This window comes from Colias eurytheme, chromosome 18 (assembly GCF_061535395.1).
Source record: "Colias eurytheme isolate Ceu_HAF_F1 chromosome 18, ilColEury1 Martin Lab GWU primary, whole genome shotgun sequence".
NCBI lineage: Eukaryota > Metazoa > Arthropoda > Insecta > Lepidoptera > Pieridae > Colias > Colias eurytheme.
Genome location: NC_142997.1, coordinates 8766254 through 8789763, shown reverse-complemented (window position 1 = coordinate 8789763; position 23510 = coordinate 8766254). Strand labels below are relative to the sequence as shown.

The window sequence follows — 23510 nt, the reverse complement described above, 5'->3', positions numbered from 1 at the left end:
CATTTCAAACACAGTATGAATTATTAATCTTGCTTGCACCATACCGATGTCTGGCATCCTTCGATTGCTGGATCTTAAATCCTACTACAGTCCTAGATAAGTTGCAACGTTGGACACCCTACACATAAGCTCACACCTGTCTGCATTATATTGTCTGATAGATTTTGCATTCGTTTAAAAATGGGGAGAGATAATCCAATATGAGCGTTGGACTGAGAATCGAAAAAGTAAATAGCGTAGGATGTGATATTGATTGTTTATAAAATTTTACTCCTTGCAAATGAATACACAATAATTGTGCATTAAATATATTTTGCTATAACATTTTGGTAGGCGCATAAAGTTTAAAGAAACTTATGGCGACTATAATATTATGATAAAGTTCCCATTTTACAAAAATAAATATATTAAATAGATTATTTTTATAACCAATTTACACTTTTAATTCGAACAAAGAACGAGCTTTACATTCGTATCGTAATTTTTTAAATTTTGTTCAAAATTATTTCTCTTATGATTCGTATATAAGCGCATAGAAAGAGCAAATACAATGGGGATATCGTAAAATTACTAGAAGCAGCTGTATTATGACAGAGGGATAAAAAGAAAAATAAGGTTGTCCATTACCAGGGGATTATGCGATGTAAGGGTGTCGTGGATTTTATGAGGAAACAGCAAATATTACAGGAAATAAAGTTCGGTGCTTTTAATTATTCGTATTGAAGCGGATTGTATGTAAATTACTAGTATTAGGCAGGAATTATAATTAAAACAGGACACTTTGCACGTGGAGTTGTGTTTTGAATGTTTATCAACCTGGAGCTTATGCAAATATAAAGTTATAACAATGATTAGAATACAATTATAAATGATGCAGCCAGTAATAAGTATCTACAGAATTTTGAATTTAAAATTCATTAATTATTTACATTGTCTTTCTGTGTTAACTTAAATGTCACAGAAACTAATTTCAAGTACCTACTTGCAAAGCAAAAAATATTTTATATTCCACTAATTCTTTCTCAAACCAATATATTGTTTTTTTATTTTATTTATTAAAAAGGTTCATCACCAGTTGTTACATAAGTATCATTCACGTAAAACAGTAACATAGGATTTACACATTACTATGCACAACTATTACAGATGAACACTACATTCACAGAAATTAATAATAAATTAGGCGATATCTATACACAATATAGGTAATATTGTTGTTGATAATATTAGCACAAACATCGATCCGACCATGAAGTGTATTGTAGGTACACGTAAGAAAAAATAAAAAGAAACGATCATTCATGCCCGACGTCACGTAACGCACGGCATGCCGCATTAGTCTAGGGACGGAATAAATAACGTGCTGTCATGCATTATTGATCGTCTTTATTGTTTAAAGTGAATGAATATACGTTGGCAGCTGATTGATGAGTTCTATTTTCGATCTCGCTAGCTCGCTAATGACTGACATGCACGCATGAACGCTGAGTCATGCAATAGCTTATAGCTCACTTCAGTGTGTTCCACGGCAGCGTCGAGGATGGACGTGTGCGAGGATATCGACGTGAGTCCAGGAGCGAAAGAATTCGATTTGCTACTAATATCCATGTATAGAGACAGTCCAGAATTATGGGATACGAAGGCAAAAGGGTACACGGATAAGAACAAGCGAAGTATTGCATTGAACAAAATTACAAATGAGTTGAAAAAATACGACACGGAATTCACAGTGGAGAAATTGAAGCGCAAAATAAATACGTTGCGATCAAATTTTAATAGAGAACATACTAAAGTGAAGAGGAGCTTGATGTCTGGGGTGATGGATGAAGTGTACCGACCCAAATTGTGGTATTACAACGAATTTGAATTCATCGCCGATGCCAGGAATACAGCGGATACGGAGTTTTTAATGCAGAGGACTTCAGTTTCTGTGAGTATTATGTATACTTGATTGTTTACCCAACACACATATATTATATACCTACCTTACTCAAGGGCGGATCCAGCCTTAGTGCCAGGGGGGGGTCACATAGACGTGGGCAATTTTCCAAAGCTATATTTTGGTAATTTAATTGATACGTAGATTTAAAAAAAATTGGTCAAGTGCGAGTCGGATTCGCGAACCAAGAGTTCCGTACAAACATTTTTATATGTTTTAATATTAAATTTATGCTTTTTGCAATTTTTCCTTTATCTGTGCTATAAGACGTAAGTTTCTATTAAATAAAGATTAAATATCAAGATTCTGTGTTCACGGGAAGGACCCTGTAGGTTTTGATTCCTGGCAACACTTGCGAATGTTGATAAGCATGAAATGTATGTTTTAGCAATTTTTCCTCCATCTGTGCTGACATTGCTTTTAACCAAATTTCAGAACTCTGTGTTCACGGGAAGTAGTACAATACCTATAGATTTTGATTCCATCGCGATAATGTCGAAATTTGCGATAATTTACAGCATAAACGTCTGTATCTTTTGATTGCGTTGGCTTATAAGTTTGATTTTTTCACAGCTTTAAGGAACCGTAGATTTGAGTATTCGGTATGAATTTCATCTCTGTCTTGACAGGACAGGCAGACAGACAAACTTGAAAAATATATATATTTTTTGCAATTTTTCCTGTATCTGTACTAAGTATAAGATGTTGCTTTGTACCGAATTTCAAGATTCTGAGTTTACGGAAAGTACCCTGTAGGTTTTGAGTTTTGATTCCCTTGCGAATGTCGAAATTTGCGAAATTTTTCGGCATTTACGGCTGTATCTTCTGATTCGTTGACATAGAAGTTTGATTTTATTATAGCGTAAAGGTATTTTAGACTTGAGTTTTTGGTATGAATATCAAGTTAATACATGTCAGCGTTCATGAGTAGCAGGGTTGTAAGTTAAAATTGTTTTTAAATATTTTTTTTATATTATAATCTAAGGAAAAATTCCTGCTTTTCGCAATTAGTAAACAAAGTCGTTGTCTCTGTGCCTATGTCCCTATGTATGATTAAATCTTTAAAACTACGCAACGAATTTCGATGCAGTTTTTTTAAAGATAGAGTGATTCAAGAGGAATAGTATATAATTTATAAGGTTTTAGAGAAAGCGGGCGAAGCCGCGGGCGGTAAGCTAGTCTGCGTTATAACACGTTTGATTGTACTAAATTTCATGACTCTGTGTACTCGGGAATTACCCTGTAGGTTTTGATTTCTTAGGGAGTGTCGAATTTTGCGAAAAATTTCAGCATTTACAGCTGCATCTTTTGATTGCGTTGGCTAAAACGTTTAAATTTTTCACAGCATCAAGGGACCGTAGACCGTAGGATTTCGACATTAGCAAGGGAATCAATACCTGCAGGGAGCACCCTGTCCCGTAAACACAGTCTTGAAATTGAGTAAAAAGTATCGTGTTATAGCACAGATGTAGTAATAACTGCGAAAACCCTAATTATTTAATAAAAAATAAAAATATACTTGTATTTAATTGATATTCACATCAGAACTCCGTCCCACTAACATGAAAACGTTTAGTCTTCCCTTTTGTCGTACAAACTACGCTCAACACTCGTCATTGCACCGCATGTGTTCAGCTTACAACGAAAAAGTATGTAATAACGTCGATATATTTAGCGCATCCCTAAATTCATTTAAAAAATTAGTTTCCAAAATTGCATAAATATTGTATTTAAATTGATCCATAATGTTATTTTTCTAAATTATGTTAATATTGTAATAATGTAAATATGTATTCGCGTACTTATTATTGCAGGCTGTGTTCACCTCTAGAAGGTCTAGCACCTATTACTTGTGATGTATCATAGAATAACCATATCTATTTTTGTAGTGCTATGTCCAGTTTGGTGAACCTAATAAAAAAAAAAAAAAAAAAAAAAAAGAACCCAGGTCTATAATAACTTAAACCTGTTATTTAATTCAAATTCTATGTCAACGCAATCTGAAGAAAAAGCAATTAGAGCCGCATATTGTGTAATTCGCAACTATACTTGCAAGGGAATCATCAATCAAAACCTACAAGGTACTTTCCGTGAACACAGTCTTGAAATTTGGTTAAAAGCAACGACTTAAGCACTTACAAGCACAGATAAAGAAAAAAATCCTTTAAACAAAATTGTAAGATACAACATAATGAAAAAATATGTTTGCTCGGAGTCCTCGGTGCGCGCATTTGGCCCATTTTTTGTTGTAATTTGACTGTATTTTCTATTGTTCATTTAAAAAAAAATTGCTATTTTATGTCTTATCCACGAACTGGGATATTTCGATATTTGAGGTTTTGTGTGAAAAGTGTAACAGCAAAAGTTGTAGAAAAAAAAAAATAATTACATACAACTTTACCATTACACTTTATTCCGCAGTTATAGATTTTTTGACAAATCGAAAAACCTGTTTTTTGTCCTTAAATTACGACCACAGGTCGACCCTAATAAACTTTTTCTATAATTTTTGTTATATTCTCTTCCGTTACCGTTTGTAATTTCATTACGATTTCATGAGTTAGGATTTCATTGTTTTTATATTACTTTTATGTCTCAAAATTCAATAAAAACATCATGTTGAACAGTATTAATTTGAATTTATATTTTTGGTTTTATGGTATTCAAAGGCTTTATAAATATAAAGCGGAATGGCGCGAAAGGATGCGGGTTCGAGTCCCGCCTCGTGATCGAATTTTTTCTATTCTTTAGAAATTTATACAGTATTAATTTGTTAATTTAAAAAAGTTAATATTAAATTAGTGGTCCACTTAGGTCGTGGACCTAGCCCAGGGGGGGGTCATGACCCCGTGACCCCCCCCCTGGATCCGCGCTTGACCTTACTGTACATCGACGCGGCTAGACAGCGGCCGATCATTGCTATGCGACGCGCACGGGAGCAAAAAAACAACAGACAAGTGTAACGTTCACAGACATGTATCAAGATGATGATCTATGTCTGTGGTAACGTTGGATCAACCTTGAATATTTTATCAATCAAAATTATACATACTTACCTAGTTATTAAAATTTTTATTGTATTGATTTGGTCTAAGGACTTGGTATTGACTTGTATTTATTGACATTATAATATTAATATTTTGTACAAAATAAGGTATTTTTAAATGCTTTTATTGTAATTAATGTTGTAAATTCTGTCGTGATAACTAAGAATGCAGTAATCGCAAAATGGCGGTTTTGAGATAAACGCGGGAAAGACATTTTTACATTATTTGAGGAAGATGTTTATATTTTATAGCCCTTGAAATCTATCAATAAAATTGGAAAAAATACAAGCTTTACAAAGATAATTATCTTATATTTCATAAATTAGTATATCCATTAATAATGCGTATTATTGCGTTTAGGTTTAGCATCAGGCCATGTGAAAATCACAGGACACTAAGTCTAAATATACAGTACTTGCGCTCATTACTGCATTATGTTCTAGCGCATGTTGATTACTGCGTTATTGTTTAGTATTTAATACAGGTTTTTAATGTCCGGGGCTAAGTAGATGTACACATAATATCTTCTCACTTTTACACAGATTTAAAAAAATGCTCTACGGTTGAAACCTACTGCGGGGATATCAAAATTTAACAATTTGTAGAAGAAAATTAAGTTTTATTAAGACAACATTTATTTTAACGTCAGTTATACGTAGTAATCGTTAAGTGTGCACAGGCGATTATTCCGTAACTATTACAGGTATCAAAAAACTATTAACTGATATTGAAAGTACTTAACCTAATGAGTAAAATGGCCATAATAATTTTTTTTAAATAAAATATTATGACGACGACGCACTGATTTGCTTCAACAAAACGCAGCACTGTATCGTACGGTTACGATCTCGCGAACTTTTACTACACACAAATGCAGTAATGTGGAGAACTGCGTTTTGACGTAGCAATTGATCTACAGACATTGGAATAAAATGTTACAGTAATGGCTATTACTGCACTTTGTTTTAGGGTATCTTAACAAGAACTGCATTCTTTTTTAGCACATGTTTAATACGGCGCTTTTTCTTATCATTGATATAGTTTTCATGTAAGTACTGCAAAAATCGTTAGCTAAAAAACATACTTCCGGGTACTTTTTTATGAAATTATTTTTTTTTTTCATGTTAATAAACCCCTTGGGATCCCATTTCTTGCAAAAAGTAAAAATCCCAAAAATGTCGATTACTCCATTCTTTGTTATCAGGGCAGAATTCTACATTGTTGTTTGTTGGTTATCATAACTTACAGTAAATAAATAAATAAAATACTCTCTCTTTAAGTTATGTAGATGACGACAAAGAAACTTTCCTCACCTTTTTTGGATGAAAATAAATATTTTTTCGTTTAAATATTTTACTACTGGGGCCTTAGACAAAGTAACAATTAAAAAACGATAACGAAGTTAGAAAAGGAAAAATGTATGGGATTGACATTAGATAGACCACGTGATCTAACGCGGCGTATGTAAGGGCTCCCACACATAAACACGATACGACGTCGCGTCGTACAACGATGCGGCGTCCGAAGCACTTCGAAGCACTTCGGAGGTCGCACACGCGGCCTCCGAAGGAGGCTGCGTGGGGGATGCTGTTCAGGACGATTCGTCCTCTGCAGCAGGTTGCTGGCGCCGCCCGCTAATACGGGCGGGTTACTGGGAGGACGAATCGCCCTGTATCGTTTCACGATAAGGGCATAAACACGATACGACGTCGCGTCGTACAACGATGCGGCGTCGTATCGTGTAATTTATGTGTGGGAGCTCTCAATCCCATACATTTTTGCCTTTTCTAACTTCGTTATCGTTTTTTAATTGTTACTTTGTCTAAGGCCCCTGGTTAGAATTCCCATTGACTTCTCTACAGCCATGCGTGCCGTGACGATCGATAGTTCTAAATTCGTCGCTCGTCTGTTTAAACAGCATGATATACGGTTTTATTCAGCTGTAGACATAGCTAATAGACATGTGCGCCGATGCTCTTTTGACCGGCGGCGGCGTCTAGCATCTTATTTGCCGGCGGCGGCGGCGTCATCGGCGTAATCGGCGTGGATGGGGAAAATGAGTAAAATACGCCTAAATCTCCATTAAATTTCTTATTTATACCATTGGCGACAATCAAAATCAGAAAAAAAAACAAGGAATTATAAAATAGGGAAGTACGAGCAAAATATAAATGGCAAGTACAAATAATATGCAAATTATTTTACCTTTTGTACTTGTTTCTTGCACATGTCATCTGAATCGGCCTTAACAAGATTGTCGTCATGTGGGATAGTGATGTCTACCAAGAAAATCCTGGAAGTTGCTCGGTCCATCACCACAATATCAGGTCTATTCGCTAGAATAGTCCTGTCTGTGATGATGGGCCGATCCTAGTACCATTTGGCACGGTTATTTTCCAGGACCGGCTCCGGCGCGTACTTGTAATAAGGCACTTTTCCGTCAAGAAGGCCATACTTCAGAGCGAGCTCTTGGTGGATAATCCTAGCTGCTAGGTTGTGCCTGTGCAAGTACTCAGTGTTGGCGAGCATGGAACAACCGGAAGTAACATGTCGGAGAGTTTCTCCAGGACGGTGACACATATGACATAAGTCCTGGGTCCCGTCCTTTATGATGTACTTCCGATAATTATTCGTTTTAACCACCTGATCCTGTATCGCACAGACAAAACCCTCGGTTTCCCCAAAGAGGTCACCAAAACGCAGCCAGTGAACGGAGGACAAGAAATCTACATGAGGTTCATGCAGAATCCTGTGAAACCTACCGTGTAGCTCTTTCTCTTTCCATATGGCCTCCCTGTCGGAAATGCTGAGCACTGCCGGCTTTTGCCAGTCCTGTTTGGCCAGGGACAGGGGAGTGAGTCCTTTGTCACATTCTATGACTTCAGCATGGATTGCATAGCCAACATTGCGAGGAAATAGTCTCTGAGTTTGCATATCTCACGATTGTGTAGCAATATATTAATTTATTATTATTATATATTTAAAAATACTAATGCTTTATTTAAACTATATACGCCGATGACGCCGGAAAAAAAATCGGCGGCGTCGGCGTGACTGAAACGGCCGGCGGCGTGCGCCACGCCGATCGGCGCACATGCCTAATAGCTAATAAGAAAGTATGGCATTTTGTTTTGTTAATGGCAAGTATTCGAGGTGTGGAATATGTAGGTCGTGGTCTAAAACTTATGCCAGACTCGGTATTATTCAAAATTCCTTCATATGACCTCGGTTGCTGTAGGAATGCATTCAAATATATGACGACATGTAAAGATATAATGTTAGTCATAGCACATCTACCTACTACAATACTATGTTTTATTTATTAGGTACATCTTGTGATCTAACAGATGTGTAAACATCTGTTTTTAGTCTTCGGCAATTCTACGTCATCCTTCTGATTTGGGAACCTAAATTCTATATTTTATGATTAACGTGTTTGTATTTTTTTTCCAGGAATTCGAAGACAATTCACTAATAGCATCAGCAAATAAAATTTTCAAGAAAGAAAAAACATTCCAAAATGAGGAATCTTTGGTAAATAATTATTTAAAAACATCAGATGAAGAGATTGATATTATTGCGAAAAGTTGGGCTTTTAAACTTAAAAGACTAAATCCAATACAACGTCGTTTTGCTGAGAAGATTATTAATGATGTTCTTTTTGAAGGAGAAATGGAAACTTTAACGAGAGATGGAGTCATTTGTGTACCAACTCCTTCAAATCAGGCTATGACACAGGCAACATGCATGTCGTCATCATCAATGCAGTATCTTAATAGCCAAAGCCCGGGGGAATCGTATGCACAAATTCAGTCTCCTGATAGCCACGGCCCAGTGAAAATACGGTATACATCTAGTCCATGTTCTTTGCCAGAAGAGTTTTCTTATAATCCTAGCCCAAGTGATTCATTTACACAAATTCCGCCTGATAACCCTGGCTCTAATGGTTCGTGTACATCATCAATTCAAGTTAATGCATGTCATGGTGTATGTTCCTCTAGGAACGGGAGTAAAATTAAAAGAAGACGCCACTGTTGTAGTTCAGACTGTGAAACATTTTGTGGCGATCTACGCTCAAATGTCAAAAAAGAACAAGAATAAAAATAAAAACAAATAAAACCGTGGTGTCATAAATAAAGAGAAGAAAAAGAAAAATAGAAGCATCTGTTTTAGTACACAATTGTATCGAGGCCTTTATGAATTTAATTTTTAGTTTTATAGCGATAAAATGTTTTATAAATGAGACATGTACGTAATTATAATTTATTGTTCATTTTTTGTTCTGACTGTTCTCGTTCCGCCATTATAATCTGATTATGCAATAAACCTTGGTTGCCCAAAAGAAATTACCACGGGGCATATCTATCACTGAACTATTTAGCAGAATTATTTTGTGTCTTAATAGCTGTAAACATAGGGCTGATATTTCAATGCTTGGATAAAACTTATTCGTCGAATAATGTATAAAACTACCATTATTCTAATTGCCCGTATTTGACAGTTTACGTGACATTTTAATATTATCGTGTAATACTTATTGGACGCATAAGTTTTATCCAAGCATTTAAAAATCGGCCCATATTATATTAATGCATAATTTTATTTATTAGTTAAATGAAACCATGTTATCAATTCTTTCAAAGTTACTTTGCCGCCCCCCACAATTGAATCTGATACCAATTTTGTGAGTATTATCCATTGAACCAAAATTAACATTAAGTATTTAAATGAACATACTTATTTAGATTTTACGATGCATACAAGAACTGAGGAACATAAGATATAATTTTTTAGATACATTTCCTGCTGTGCCAAAGCGAAGATATTATCAACATAAAGGGCATAAAATATATAGATGCGTCACGTGTTAATTCGGCAAATATTATCAAACTAGATTTCCGCCCGCGGCTTCGCCCGCGTTTTCAAAGGAAAACCCGCATAGTTCCCGTTCCCGTGGGATTTCCGGGATAAAACCTATCCTATGTGTTAATCCAAGTTACCCTCTATATGTGTGTAAATTTCATTGTAATCGGTTCAGTAGTTTTTACGTGAAAGAGTAACAAACATCCATACATCCATACATCCTTACAAACTTTCGCCTTTATAATAATATATATTATCAATTATCAATTATCAAATTATCAATTATCAAATTATCAAATTATCAAATTATCAAATTATCAATTATCAATTATCAAATTATCAAATTTGCATTTTCAACCAATTAGTTATCAATTATTCAGATTGGTTTGGGAATGTAAGCAATACAAACACTAGCTGGGGGCTTCGCATCTAAAATTCATGTGTTACTGGAGCGAAACGCTGGCCAATTCGCCGATTCGAATATACCATAATAGTTGAAAGTTCTGGTAATGATGATGCAATTGGTCCCGATAAAATATCTTTTGAAACTCCGTAAATTTAACATTTACTTATTTTTATACTCTCTCTAAAACGTTAAAATTATGGAAAATTAATTGAAATCATTACCATAAGTTTGGTATATATAATTGAAATAAGAGAGCGCTCAAAATATTATATTCCCGTTTGCGACATAGTATTATTTTCATTCAGGTTTTTTGCATTAAGCACTTTGATTTACCTACTGCAAAATTGTTTATAAATTTAATATGAATAGCTGATGTTTCATTATCATATTATCTTCTTCTTTATATATAAAAATGAATCGCAAAATGTGTTGGTAAGCGCATAACTCGAGAACGGCTGAACCGATTTCGATAATTCTTTTTTTATTATATTCCTTGAAGTACGAGGATGGTTCTTATGTAGATAAAACGTAAACATGTACCACGGGCGAAGCCGGGGCGGACCGCTAGTATTTAAATATATTTTGAGCTCTACCATAGAGCCTCTCTTTATTCCAGATGGCAGCATCAAATGCGATACCCTAACCACGACTACCAGTTCAAAACGTTTAGTGTCTACCGTTCATAAACAAGGCAGGTTAAACTGCCGGCGAAGGCATAGAATATTCATGCGGTAAACAGTCGCGTCAGTGATTTCACTGCGCCCATTGTAAGGGAAACCTTATTAGATTTGGGTAATTGTTTCACCAGTGACCAGGTTCTTTCCACGTGTTTTATATTGTTGTACTAGCCGCTCCGCGCGGTTTCACCCCCGTGGCTCTTCTCCTGTTGGTCATAGCGTGATGGTATATAGCCTACAGCCTTCCTCGATAAATGAGCTATCTAACACCGAAAGAATTTTTCAAATCGGACCAGTAGTTCCCGAGATTAGCGCGTTCAAACAAACAAACAAACAAACAAACGAACTCTTCAGCTTTATAATATTAGTATAGATATAACTGACTGAAAAATGTAATGAAGTTTTATAACTTCCTAGTAAAGGTTTCCCCTTTTGAAATGTTAGACTTTAGAGGATACTTTTTGTCAAAAATGGAAATTAATGTAATATGTAATTAAATAAATGGGTTGGAATGCAGTAAAATATCATATATACAGATTCTATGATTTTAATCATGATTGGTATCTACTATATTATTTTGTTATCTGGGTCAGCTCAATATTGAAAACATAATTCGAATAAATGCCTACCAATATTTACCATATAATATCGATCGAATGAAAAACCATAAGAGCTACGTAATGCTTGTTTTGATCCCGCCAAAAACATCTCTAATTTTTCCCTACAGTATCGGATATGCAAAAACTGGGCAAGATTTTTCCCAAGATTGCAAGGCTGTAAGGAACTGCTTATTCACAAAGAGTGCTAACAACTAACAAACTCGGATTCTTCGCTTGTTAAAGGTTGTTAGCGTTCCCTTTGATGTCTTTGTGCAGTTTTCCCGCGAAAAACATCGAGTTTCAGAAGTTGCTGTTTTTCTTTAAGCTGTTATTATTGTAATGACATTGAAGGCTACACCTCAAATGCAGTGTATCAGATGAACTGAAGATTTTAAAGCACTAGTAACGTTAGCTACTTTTAAGTATTCTATGGCACTAGTTACTGTTCCGTACAAGTTTTAATAGTGTCTATTTTTATAAATTACTGAGATTTTAACGGATTTGAAACACGTTTTATTCATTATATATTGTGTACTAGCTTTCCGCCCGCGGCTTCGCCCGCGTTTTCAAAGAAAAACCTGTTCCCGTAGGATTTCCGGGATAAAACCTATCCTATGTCCTTTCTCGGGTATCAAAATATCTCTATACCAAATTTCATGCAAATTGGTTCAGTTAAGGCGTGATTGAGTAACAGACAGACAGACAGAGTTACTTTCGCATTTATAATATTTACGTTCAGATTATAGCTTATCCAAATGTGATGTAAATTCGGATAAGTATGGCAATTGCCCTCCTTAGAAAATTTGCTCGTACAATTTTTTGGGTTTCCAAAATTTACTTGACCATTTAACGCGTTGAATATAATTTGAATTGATGCGTTTTGGATAATAGGTACACGATTCTCCTAATAATGAGAATGGAAAATAAATCTTCATGACCTATAATATCAAGCAAATTAAAACTTACTTTTCTCTAACGAATGCAAAACATCAGAGAACGTTACAGAATTCTAATCACGGCCGAATGGACTTCAAATTTTCTTTTGAAAATCACAAAAATGTTCGTGTGAACTTTACCAGGTGCGGACTTAGCTTACCTTTTTGCTCCGAGGATTTGCTCGATAGTAATGCAACTTTCATGAGATGTTTTTTGTGGTTTTACCTGAAATAAATGCTACAGAATAAGCGCGAAAATATTTTAAGGGATACATTTTCTTGAGAACGTGTTTTGGTTAGTTTCGTGGGTTATGGAGCGAAAAATATTAATTTAATAGGCCAAGCTGTTTCGTCGTTTGGGTAGTTTGAACTTGCTAAGTGCAATATAGTTTGTTTGGATTTAAAATGGTGGTATAGTGTGTGCATTCGTTTCTTAGTTTGTGTATGTGTGTGCTTGTTTCAGAGCTCATGATATTTCATACCGCTGCATGAAATCAAATAAATAGATATTGCTATCTGATAACTATAGGTATGTACTTTAAAGTACGGAAAAGTGTATTATAATTTATATTTTAAAAATAAAACGCAATTTTTATAACTTAACGATACCTAAATAAAAATAGCTTATAATATTGACAAATTCGTTTTATTTATAGTTTATTTAGTAGCAGCAGCTCTCTCTTCATTCTCTTGCTCCAACTCTTGTAACTTTTGCAGCATCCGTAATCTTCTTCTCTCCATGGGTGTTTTCAACCACCACGCATTTGCTGCCGCATCCTGGAACATATTATAATGGAAGTTGGATTAATTGTCTTAATAATAAACTATGGTAGTTAAGTATATCTATATATATTGATTTAATGCTTCAAATAAGTAGCAGGATTAAGAATAATATTAAGATTGAACCTGACAAAACATTGAACAATCTGTATAATATTTGAAAGTTGGTAATAAATAAAAGAATATAGTGAAGATGATGTCTGTGTTTTTTTAAATGTATTTTTTGCGTTTTATAGTTTGGTGGTAAAGAGTCTTTGAGTAGAGGTTTTCTGTATTCGACCCCTTTTTTTTTTAAGTTTCACGGCTTCCGGGGAAAAGGCCGTGGGTTATGTCGGATTCCTACCGACCAAAACCCCACTGTATTCCGTCAAGCCGCATCAACGACGGGGCCACGCGTATAGGTAGAATTCGTCCGTGACCCCATCAGCAGCTGCCCGTCTCCAGGCCAACACTAACTATGAGCCCGCCAGCTCTGACCTCATGAGGCGGCGTGAGCGGAACACGTCTCACGCCGCCTCATCTCACCGGACGATAATAAAGCACTATGGATAAAGCTATTTTTAGTTATGATTACGTACTATTTCTACATCACCAGTATAAGTTATAAGACCTATGTGTTAATCCAAGTTACCCTCTATATGTGTGCTAAATTTCATTGTAATCGGTTCAGGAGTATTTGCGTGAAAGAGTAACAAACAAGAACATACACATACATCCATCCTCACAAACTTTCGCATTTATAATATTAGTAGGATAGTATTAATATAAAACCCACTTGTTCTGCATAAACTGGCTCCCGGGCGCTCAACTGGACAGCTACTTCTTGAGCTGTTAGCGCTCTGACGCGTAACTGTAGACGCCGTTTGGTGGTGAGCACAGCATCCAGGGCTGATAGTAGTGTACCTGTGGATAGAGGGTTAACTGATAGATTAAATAAGAAAGCAGGTGTGCAATATTAGTTAAAACTACATAGAAAATAAGAAGAAATATTAATAGTTTGCTTTTGTGCCAATTAGGTTTCGTAATGTATCAATTTTGTAGAATAGAATATTTATTTAGTAGTTTAAGTAACTAGAATATTTTTTAATGATAAAATCTTCATAGTTTTTGTTTAATCGTTTAGCTATATGTATACTTAATGTATGTATTATGTAGTTATCATTAATAATAATAATTAATTGTGATACTATTCATAACAGTAATTTTAAATTCACGTTTATGTTACAGATAAAGTTTTATGTTTTCCACGTTTTCGGTTTTATTCCAGCCAAATGTTTTTAAATTAAATAACGGAATAAAATATTCAAACATCAAAGATATCCTACCAATAGTATACGAATCGGATACTCTCGATAAGCACGATATATCTAATCTGGGCGATAGCGCGCCCGCTCTGTGCAGTTTTGTGCGCCACATAAGAGATATGCTGCCATAATCAGCTTTGGGGATCTGAATAACTTTAGCATAGCATTGGAATAGCAGCTTTTGTTCCGCTTCCCATGGTGTGCGGGATGTGCCGATGAATAATACGCGATCTTCTGGGCAGATACCTGGGGACATTTATTTATATTATCGTAGTTTGGTAAAACAATATTTGAATGCATTAATTCAGTAAAGCACCTTCTTTATAGCAACCTTTTAAACGAGGGTTGGTACTTAGTTGTTAGCTAATTTCGATCGTTTCTTTGTTTTAAATAGAGACAATAAAAACAGTTGACGATTAGTTATATTCTAGTAAACTAAGCTAGTAAATTATTATTGCTTAAAGAATAAAAAAATATTGACATCTAAATTCCATTTTCGATTGTAAAAATTAGATAGGGATGTAGGATGAAATAATGAAATTTGTTTTTTTGATCTTATTACTTTTGGAATTGCTAAAACATACGACTTAAAAATTTAATTTACTTTTGTATCAAGAATACTTGACTTACCTTTTATAATTTTCACCAAATCTTTCTTCAATCTTTTCGGGTCAGTTTTATCCGTTTTAGGTATTTTCTTAACAAAAGGTTTTTCTGCCTCATCCATCCATATAACAGATGGTTGTAACAGTCTTGATACTTTCATAACTAAATGTATCAACATTATTAATCCCGATTTTCCTGGATATTTTCCCACTATGTTTGCTGGTGTTAAATCGAATAACATAGCACCGGTTTCACTGCAAATAGCGTTGACAAGCATCTTCTTACCGCTGCCAGATGGACCTTAAATCAAAGAACAATATAATTGGTATAGTATGCACATTGTATACTCATCACTCTATAGTCAATGTTGAACCATAATTATTAAATACTAGCGGTCCGCCCCGGCTTCGCCCGTGGTACATATTTCGCAATAAAAGGTAGCCTATGTTCTTTCTCAGGGTCTAAAGATTATCTGTGCCAAATTTCATCAGGTCCAGTAGTTTATGCGTGAAAACCATACATACATACATACAAACCTTTCCTCTTTATAATATTAGTATAGATATATACACCTTTCTGTTGCCTTAAAAAGGTAACTGAAAATATATTTTTAAACTTTAAATTTAGTATTTAGGATCATTCATATCAGCGTTCTTAGTATTATGTAAAAGCCAGACTTTATTTTAACTTTAGGAGAAAATATAACATACCTGAAATTAAAATAGACCTCACAATAGGTGCATTAGTTCTAACATATTCAGAACCAAGAGGCAATATACAGTATTCTTTCACCAATTGTCTTATATCTCCCAAAGACGGTGCTGGTTCCCTTCCCTCGCATCTCCACTGAGCTCCAACAAAGTTCTTTTCACCGATATAATCATCTATACTAACAATAGGATGAGGACGAATAATACCATTAGTAACTAATTCTTCAAATAAAGACTCTGTTGTCCTGTCAGGTGTTAGGTCTTTCTCTTTCTTTTTCTTACTCTTCTTTCCACCACGTCGTACCTGAAATTATCATTAAATTTTATGATAACATTAATATAGTCAATTGTTTATAGTTACTTTGAAATACATTGGAAAGTGAAATTGATATACATATAAGAATATTTTCAAACTTTACAATTTATTGCACAGATTTTAACATGTGTTTCAATGATATAAACATACAAATTTCATTATTTATTTAAATTTAAACTCACCTTCTTTTGCGGCTTTTTAGACTTCTTTCCTTTATGAGCTCTATCTCTATCAAAAGCAGCTTGCAAAAGATCAAGTTCAGTTCTCATCAATTCATCAACTGTGTTTCGTATTTCTTGCTCGATTTTTGCCATTTTTTCACGTTCTATCATTTCAGTATCATATTTTTCATGAAGATCATCATCGTCGTCTCTATATTTCCATATATCTTCATATCTACAAGTATAAGGTTAATTAAAGTGAAACTTTTATTACATCGCGATCGTCTCAAACTTTTTGGTCTGTGTAGCGCATGTCGCGTGACTGTCGGCTGCCGAGTAGGTATAAAGCAGTGTTCGGAACCGTACGATAAATTATCGTACAAATACGATAATTTTGTGCCTAAGTTTCACTTTTACCGTGGTTTCATAAAACCACACAACATTTTTATTCTTTATTTTAGTGGCTTTTAATCATAAATAGTACTACTATAGGGTGATAATATGTGTGAATTAATAGAATGAAACGCATATTATTTAGCATTATATGTAGTAGTATTATTACACTTACTCTTCATTGGTATTTATTATTTCTTGCAGAAATGATGAGGCTGTACATTTGAATGTATAAAGATCTTCCACTTCGTCTTTGTCTTTATTTTTATTTTCATCAGTCTTGTTACTTTTCTTCTCTTTACTGTCCTTGCTTTTTTTAGAATCCTTAGAAGATATCGGTGATAGCTTACTTAATTCACTGTCAACACCCGTCCCTTTCGAAAAATACTTCATTTTAAAAATCGTGTTAATAGTTGGTTTGTCGCTCTATACTTTAGTTTCTAATTATAATATTAAATTTTGAAATGTATTTACCTTGTCTGCTAAACATTGCACGACTACCACCAGCATCTTCGGAAGGAAATTCTGGCAATCGAGCTGTTCTTTCATAATATTCTGTTATCCAACGCCTTAGTTCATCGCTGATTCGCTCAGTTATTTTAGCCTCATGTTTTGCTCGAAGCCTATCTTCGATTGTGTTTAGTGCATCTTGATATTCTTTCTCGTTTTGTTGTTGCAATTGACGGCGTGTTTGTTTCACCTAAAATAAGTGTTATTTTTTCTATGTAATGTATTAAATGCCAATGTTTTATTTCTCCGCAATTTGATGTTCAAAAACGTATTTATAGAAAGAAAATACATGCACGAGATAAGTGTTATTTTAGTGCAGAGCACTTTTGTAAGCTACTGTACAGTATATTTGTAATTAATTATGGATTTTCATGAAATATTCTTATATATTTTTTTAGCTTCAAGTCGTTTATGCAAATATAATTGAGCTGATAAACAATAATATAGGTCCATTATTAAATGACTTGAAAAAATAATACAAGGCAATACCTCTTCGGCTCTTTTTATCTCTTTAGATTCCACATACGGAAGCATTTCCATGCCAATGAGAAGCTGTTCCTGCAACTTTCTTTTTTTAGTGGCTCGTCTAGCAATGAACCCTCTCCACACCCTCTGAATAGCAGTGGCTGCTGTGGAGGACATTTCACCTCTCTGATCCCTGCCTTTCTCTTTTAGGAGACGAATTTCTTTCATGAATTGGCCTCTGTAATGTTTTCATTCCAATAGATATATTTTATTCGTTAGTAAGATATCGAAAAATCTTATTTATGGAAATACAAATTGTAACATTTAAAGTAATGGTAAACATAAAGTTCGTCAATCCATTTGTGACTTTTATATAACATCAATTTATAATAACCCTGTTATTAATTGCTAATTTTACACAGTTTTACTTTGATATTAATTATTTAGAAAGATAAACGAAATGTCCCTGAAAATATGAAAATTTTTAAAAGCAAACTTACCTTAGTCGTCCTTGCCTTGCTCTTTCATGACTTTGTATAATGATGACAGCTTGTTGTTCAGTGAGTACCAGTGGTCTTGGCTTAGCTGGCTCATGCCCTAGCTTCCTTAGAACATCTGTGATGAACTGACGTCGATCGTTGACCTCTTGCTGTCTCTCTCTAACGAAGTATTGTGGGACACATGGTTCTGCTTCTAGAGGGGTAACGTTGAGTCTCCGTAGTGCCTAAAAGAAGAATTTTATTCTATTCTATTATTTTCTGTGTTAAAACACTGAATTAAAACTCTACACTATCTGGTTCCCAATTAAATAACATTGAATAACTTTTAGGATTATCAATAATACGAATTTATATTTTAAAAAACATGATGCATATGACAGCACTAACGTATAAGAAATATGCACGATTCATCAATATTTTCCAGTTTTCAAAATCAATCCCTCTACACTCTCCACTTCGTAATGCCATCAGTTTTCCATAATTATTTGAGCAAGTTCAATTTAGCACTACAATACAATGATTTTTACCTCATCATCATCATACGTATAGTCCGACAGATTGAGCTCGACCCAGTCATGCTTTATTTCCAGCAGTCTTCCCAAACATGCTTCTAGTAACCTTTTCACAATCAAGCGCTTCTGTGGCTGCACCATTTGGTCGTACACCGTATCCAATCTTTCAATCAAGATGGTATACCTTACTCGAAGTTCTGATAGCAGTGGATAGAAAGTTGACTTCTCAGCGGATCCAGCTTCGAACACCGCTTCATCCGCTTGAGTAGATTCTCCTATCAATTCGGATGTTTCGCAAATTAATGCGTTGTAGGTTTTTGATGACATTTTAGTTTTATTTGTGGATGAATACAATATTCGCACGACTGTGCCACTGAAATCGGCTCGACGGAACACAGTGGACTTTAGTCGGTAGTAAATTTTTGCAATATGAGTCTGATATAAGACAGGACTTTATCCAAAGGCCTTCGGTATGCTTACATTCTTCACTCAATAAAGGTATTCATTACTACACTTTTATTAGCTTCACCTGTATGTTTGTATGTAACCGATATGTTTGTTCTTAAACGACTCCTTTTGGCTCGATTTTGACCCACTTTAAATGGATAGATTTAATGCAAACTTTATACACTTATCAAGGACCGGTAACAAAAAATAATTTCATGACGTATTTTTCAGTTTTTTTATACTATATCAATTATTATAGTATCGTTAGTTTAGTGTTACTGTTAAGTATGATAGTTGTAATGATACTGAAGTATTATACATACAAATACGTGTTTCCAGGATACGATTATACGCGAGTATCGAACTAACAACTTGTACGTTGCTATCGTGTTCTTACGCTTGGATGAACATAAAAACTTTGTAATAGAATTATTATTATTTGTTGAACTGAATATTGGTGATAAATTATGTTTATTGAATAGTATTTGAGATGTTATTGCAGATTTGAGTTTTAGGACGTTTAGTTTTCTCATTATATGATTTTTTAATAAGAATAGAATAGAGCATGTAAATTAAATACAAAATAAAACAATAAAATTTGTCTTTCTCCTTTACCTAGTTATTTTTATAATTACATCTGTAGCTAATAAGCCCTTGGTCCGCAAGAATTAACTATCGTAAATAGGTACAGTTTCTTCTACATCTCATTAAATATGCATCATTCAATATTAAATAATGGTCCATGTGTCTCCTATCCATCATTTCTCTTCGCGTTAAAACATGCCATCTTTTTAGCGATTTTACGAGTATTGTGTGTGTGTTTGTTTGTTCCTACTAATCTCCGGAACTGCTGGACCAATTTTGACATAGTTTACCTTCATAAAAACTATCTTATACTCTGACCAAGCCTTAAAATATAATATTTAAGTGTAGGTACGTCGGTAATAAAGCCATTATGTGAATAAATCTTAACAACTATGTTTACAGGGCACGTCGATCATTAGGCATTACCAAGGGCATTACCGTCATGTTACATGGATATATAGTTACTAGAAAGACTGACTTATTTTTAACTTCGCCTGTATGTACATTGTACAACTCTTCGATAAAAAATCTTTAGGCTTCTCGAAGCCAAATTCGCAATTCGATTTTGGTTTGAAATACATAAAAAAATATTTTGATATATATTACTTTTTGATTGATTCTATCGTTAATGCTTTTAAGGTTTTTAAAACTATACCTCTATTTGAGGTTATTTAATATGAAAGCTATTAGGTGTATGTTTACAAAATTAGTTAATTTATGTAGTGCGCATGTCATTTAAATGAAGTATGAGGTAAAAATAGCATCATTTAGGAAACTTACTGATAAAATGCTATATTGAATAAAAGCTTATATTTAAGTCATTAAGCAAAAATATTAATTTTACGAAAATCAAATTGATGTGTTCTATATTTTTATCAATTTCATAAATAAGCAACAACATAATGGCGCCTGAATTATTTTGCACTTTCCAGAAATGTATATCTGTGTTATTTTATTATCAAATGGGTATAAACTTTGTTTCCAACGAGCGCAGGTAATGATGTATTGTGAGCTTTTTGCATTGATGAGAGCATAAAATATAGTGCTTGACAATTTTCTTGCAAGTAATAATGAAATTAATGTTTATTTTTTATCGACTATAACATATAATAGTTCTATAATATTTTTGCCAAATACATGTATGTTGTAGGTATGCTTATTTTTTGTCTCTTTACTTATTTATATGAGGGAAAAAAAAACATTTATTTCCTTTTTTGAAGTGAAACTTCTCTATCGGGGTTGGAAAAAAATTTAGTGTAACATTTTTTCGTTACGCGTGACATTTTTCCGTTACGCGCCATCTTTTTCTTATCCCTACCACGCGTGATTCGATTATTTCTGTAAAGTTGCATATAGTAAGTAAATTATTTTTTAAAAATAAGACGTACGAAGAAGAGTAAGAAGTTTCACTTCTTACGTGTGTACACTAGTACACGCACACATTTTTTAATATCATAGCATTATCGTTAAATTACCGTGCAGCATCTTGTTCACGTTTTAGGATAAATAAAATAAGATACCATTTTAATGTATAAATAACATAATCACTTCATAGTATAAAACAAAGTCGCTTTCTCTGTCCCTATGTCCCTTTGTATGCTTAAATCTTTAAAACTACGCAACAAATTTTGATGCGGTTTTTTTTAATAGATAGAGTGATTCAAGAGGAAGGTTTTAGTATATAATTTATTAGGTTTTAGACAAAGCGGGCGAAGCCGCGGGCGGTAAGCTAGTATCGTTATATAACAGTTATGTTTTAAGCAGAGATTTTTATCAACGTTTGTTACCGCGCTATGTTAATTTGATTATATTTTAAAATCCCTACTAGATATAACTGCGAAACTTTTGTTTGTTTCATAAATAATTATATTGCATTTACTTAAGATTGATTAAGTACCTCAAAGTATAACCACAGGGCACAGATAATATAATACATCTTAAGAACTATATTGTTCACTAGCGGTCCGCCCCGGCTTCGCCCGTGGTACATATTTCGCAATAAAAGGTAGCCTATGTTCTTTCTCAGGGTCTAAAGATTATCAGTGCCAAATTTCATCAAAATCGGTCCAGTAGTTTATGCGTGAAAACCGTACATACAAACCTTTCCTCTTTATAATATCTTCTTCTTATATATAAAATTCTCGTGTCACAATGTTAGTCTGCATACTCCTCCGAAACGGGTGGACCGATTCTCATGAAATTTTCTGTGCATATCGGGTAAGTCTGAGAATCGGCCAACATCTATTTTTCATATGTACCACGGGCGAAGCCGGGGCGGACCGCTAGTATAAGTATAGATTACAATGTCACATCACTAGCGAATGTAATGTAAAAGAAAAAAGACGTGTTAAATAATTATACTTCATGGTTAACTTGTCTACAAGCTTGTACTTTTAATGAAGTTATAAGGGTTGTGCTAAATAGAGTGCTTTGCGATATTTTTTCATAATAATTCGCTTGTGGAAAATATTTTTAAGCATTTCTAATGTTTCTACATAAAATTTTTTGCCTACTTGATTTCATTAACACAGTCAATAGTCATTAGATTTCGATATACATAGTCATTTTTGGCAAGAGATGGCGCAGGATAGAGTAAAATGGAGGCTCTTATTGTCGGAGGCCAAGACTCACTTTGGGTCCCTGCGCCACTCCAGTAAGTAAGTAAGTAAGTAGTCATTAGATTTATTAAAGTGAAACTTTTATTACATCGTCTCAAACTTTTTGGTCTGTGTAGCGCATGTCGCGTGACGGTCGGCTGCCGAGTAGGTATAAAGCAGTGTTCGGAAAGTTTCACTTTTACCGTGGTTTCATAAAACCACACAATATTTTTTTTTATTTAAATGAATCGAATTACATAAAATGTTATTTGATTGTTCCATTTTAATAATGTAAACATGTAAAAAAATTGAAAAAATCTGTCGAAAGGTGGGATTTTATCATGCATTTTCCCTCTACTACCCATAATCTAAATTTTATATTAAACATTATGATTTTTAACCCTCAGTAAAATCCCAAAATATCCGCTAAAACAATTCTGAAAACATAAAACGTGAACGACATCGTAACGTCCCATCTCACACTTGAGGAGTTATTAAATAATTTAAAAGCACATTTGAATGTCGTAACAAAATTGTGCGCCACAGACTGTTAAAATACAGTATATAAATATGAAAAATGAAAATGAAAAATTATATAAATATATAGATATAAAGTATATAGATATCTTCTTTTCATTTCGCTTATGTATTTCTTTGTACGGCTACAATTCAATTTCTTTTCATTAAAAATGAAGTGAAGATGTTGTTTTTCAGCTTTCTAGCTATGACGGCTTATGAGATACAGCCTGGAGACAGACAGACAGACAGCGGAGGCTTAGTAATTGGGTCCTCTTTAACCATTTGGGTACGGAACCCTAAAAAAGATGCCAATCGAGAATGATTCAGAGCTTTCCGAATGATCAGAAAATAAGAAAAACATGCGCCAGTACAATTTTCACACACTGCACGATCTGATCCCATACTAAGCTTTCGCTTGTTTTATGGAAACCAGATGGCTGATAAACATACATATATAATTTTTAAATAAATACTCATATAGATAATAATTAACGCCCAGACACAGAGCAAACATAAAATTCATTACACAAATATTTGCCTCGGGTGGGAATCGAACCCACGACCTCTGGCTTGGAAGGCAGGGCCACTACCAACCAAGACAACCAGTCAGTCAAATTGAAAAAGTATATTATGTGCTTA

General features: G+C 34.2%; 2 protein-coding genes across 2 annotated transcripts; one reads left to right on the top strand and one right to left on the bottom strand.

Annotated features, from left to right (window-relative positions):
- The first annotated feature begins 1356 nt into the window (after window positions 1-1356).
- Window positions 1357-9584, top strand: LOC149900845 (uncharacterized). The gene is made up of 2 exons (XM_090112486.1): window positions 1357-1930; window positions 8440-9584. The coding sequence occupies exons 1-2, from the start codon at window positions 1541-1543 to the stop codon at window positions 9085-9087; spliced, it is 1038 nt and encodes a 345-aa protein (XP_089968612.1). The 5' UTR covers window positions 1357-1540; the 3' UTR covers window positions 9088-9584.
- A 3539-nt stretch (window positions 9585-13123) lies between these two features.
- LOC149900844 (dynein regulatory complex subunit 11-like) lies at window positions 13124-19050 on the bottom strand. The gene is made up of 11 exons (XM_090112642.1): window positions 18739-19050; window positions 18212-18435; window positions 17736-17949; window positions 17211-17436; window positions 16912-17110; window positions 16365-16578; window positions 15867-16170; window positions 15181-15456; window positions 14572-14796; window positions 14022-14149; window positions 13124-13243 (listed from the first exon to the last, which is right to left on the bottom strand). The coding sequence occupies exons 1-11, from the start codon at window positions 19048-19050 to the stop codon at window positions 13124-13126; spliced, it is 2442 nt and encodes an 813-aa protein (XP_089968768.1).
- Between the last annotated feature and the right edge of the window lie 4460 nt (window positions 19051-23510).

Bases quoted from the DNA above. Each gene is read 5' to 3' on its own strand.
- LOC149900844 (XM_090112642.1), bottom strand. From the start codon at position 19,050: ATGTCATCAAAAACCTACAACGCATTAATTTGCGAAACATCCGAATTG. The intron at 17,437-17,735 runs GTATTGCCTTGT...CACTTATTTTAG, and splicing joins AGATAAAAAGAGCCGAAGAG to GTGAAACAAACACGCCGTCA. The intron at 13,244-14,021 runs GTGGGTTTTATA...AATATGTTCCAG, and splicing joins AGCCAGTTTATGCAGAACAA to GATGCGGCAGCAAATGCGTG.
- LOC149900845 (XM_090112486.1), top strand. From the start codon at position 1,541: ATGGACGTGTGCGAGGATATCGACGTGAGTCCAGGAGCGAAAGAATTC. The intron at 1,931-8,439 runs GTGAGTATTATG...TTTTTTTTCCAG, and splicing joins TGCAGAGGACTTCAGTTTCT to GAATTCGAAGACAATTCACT.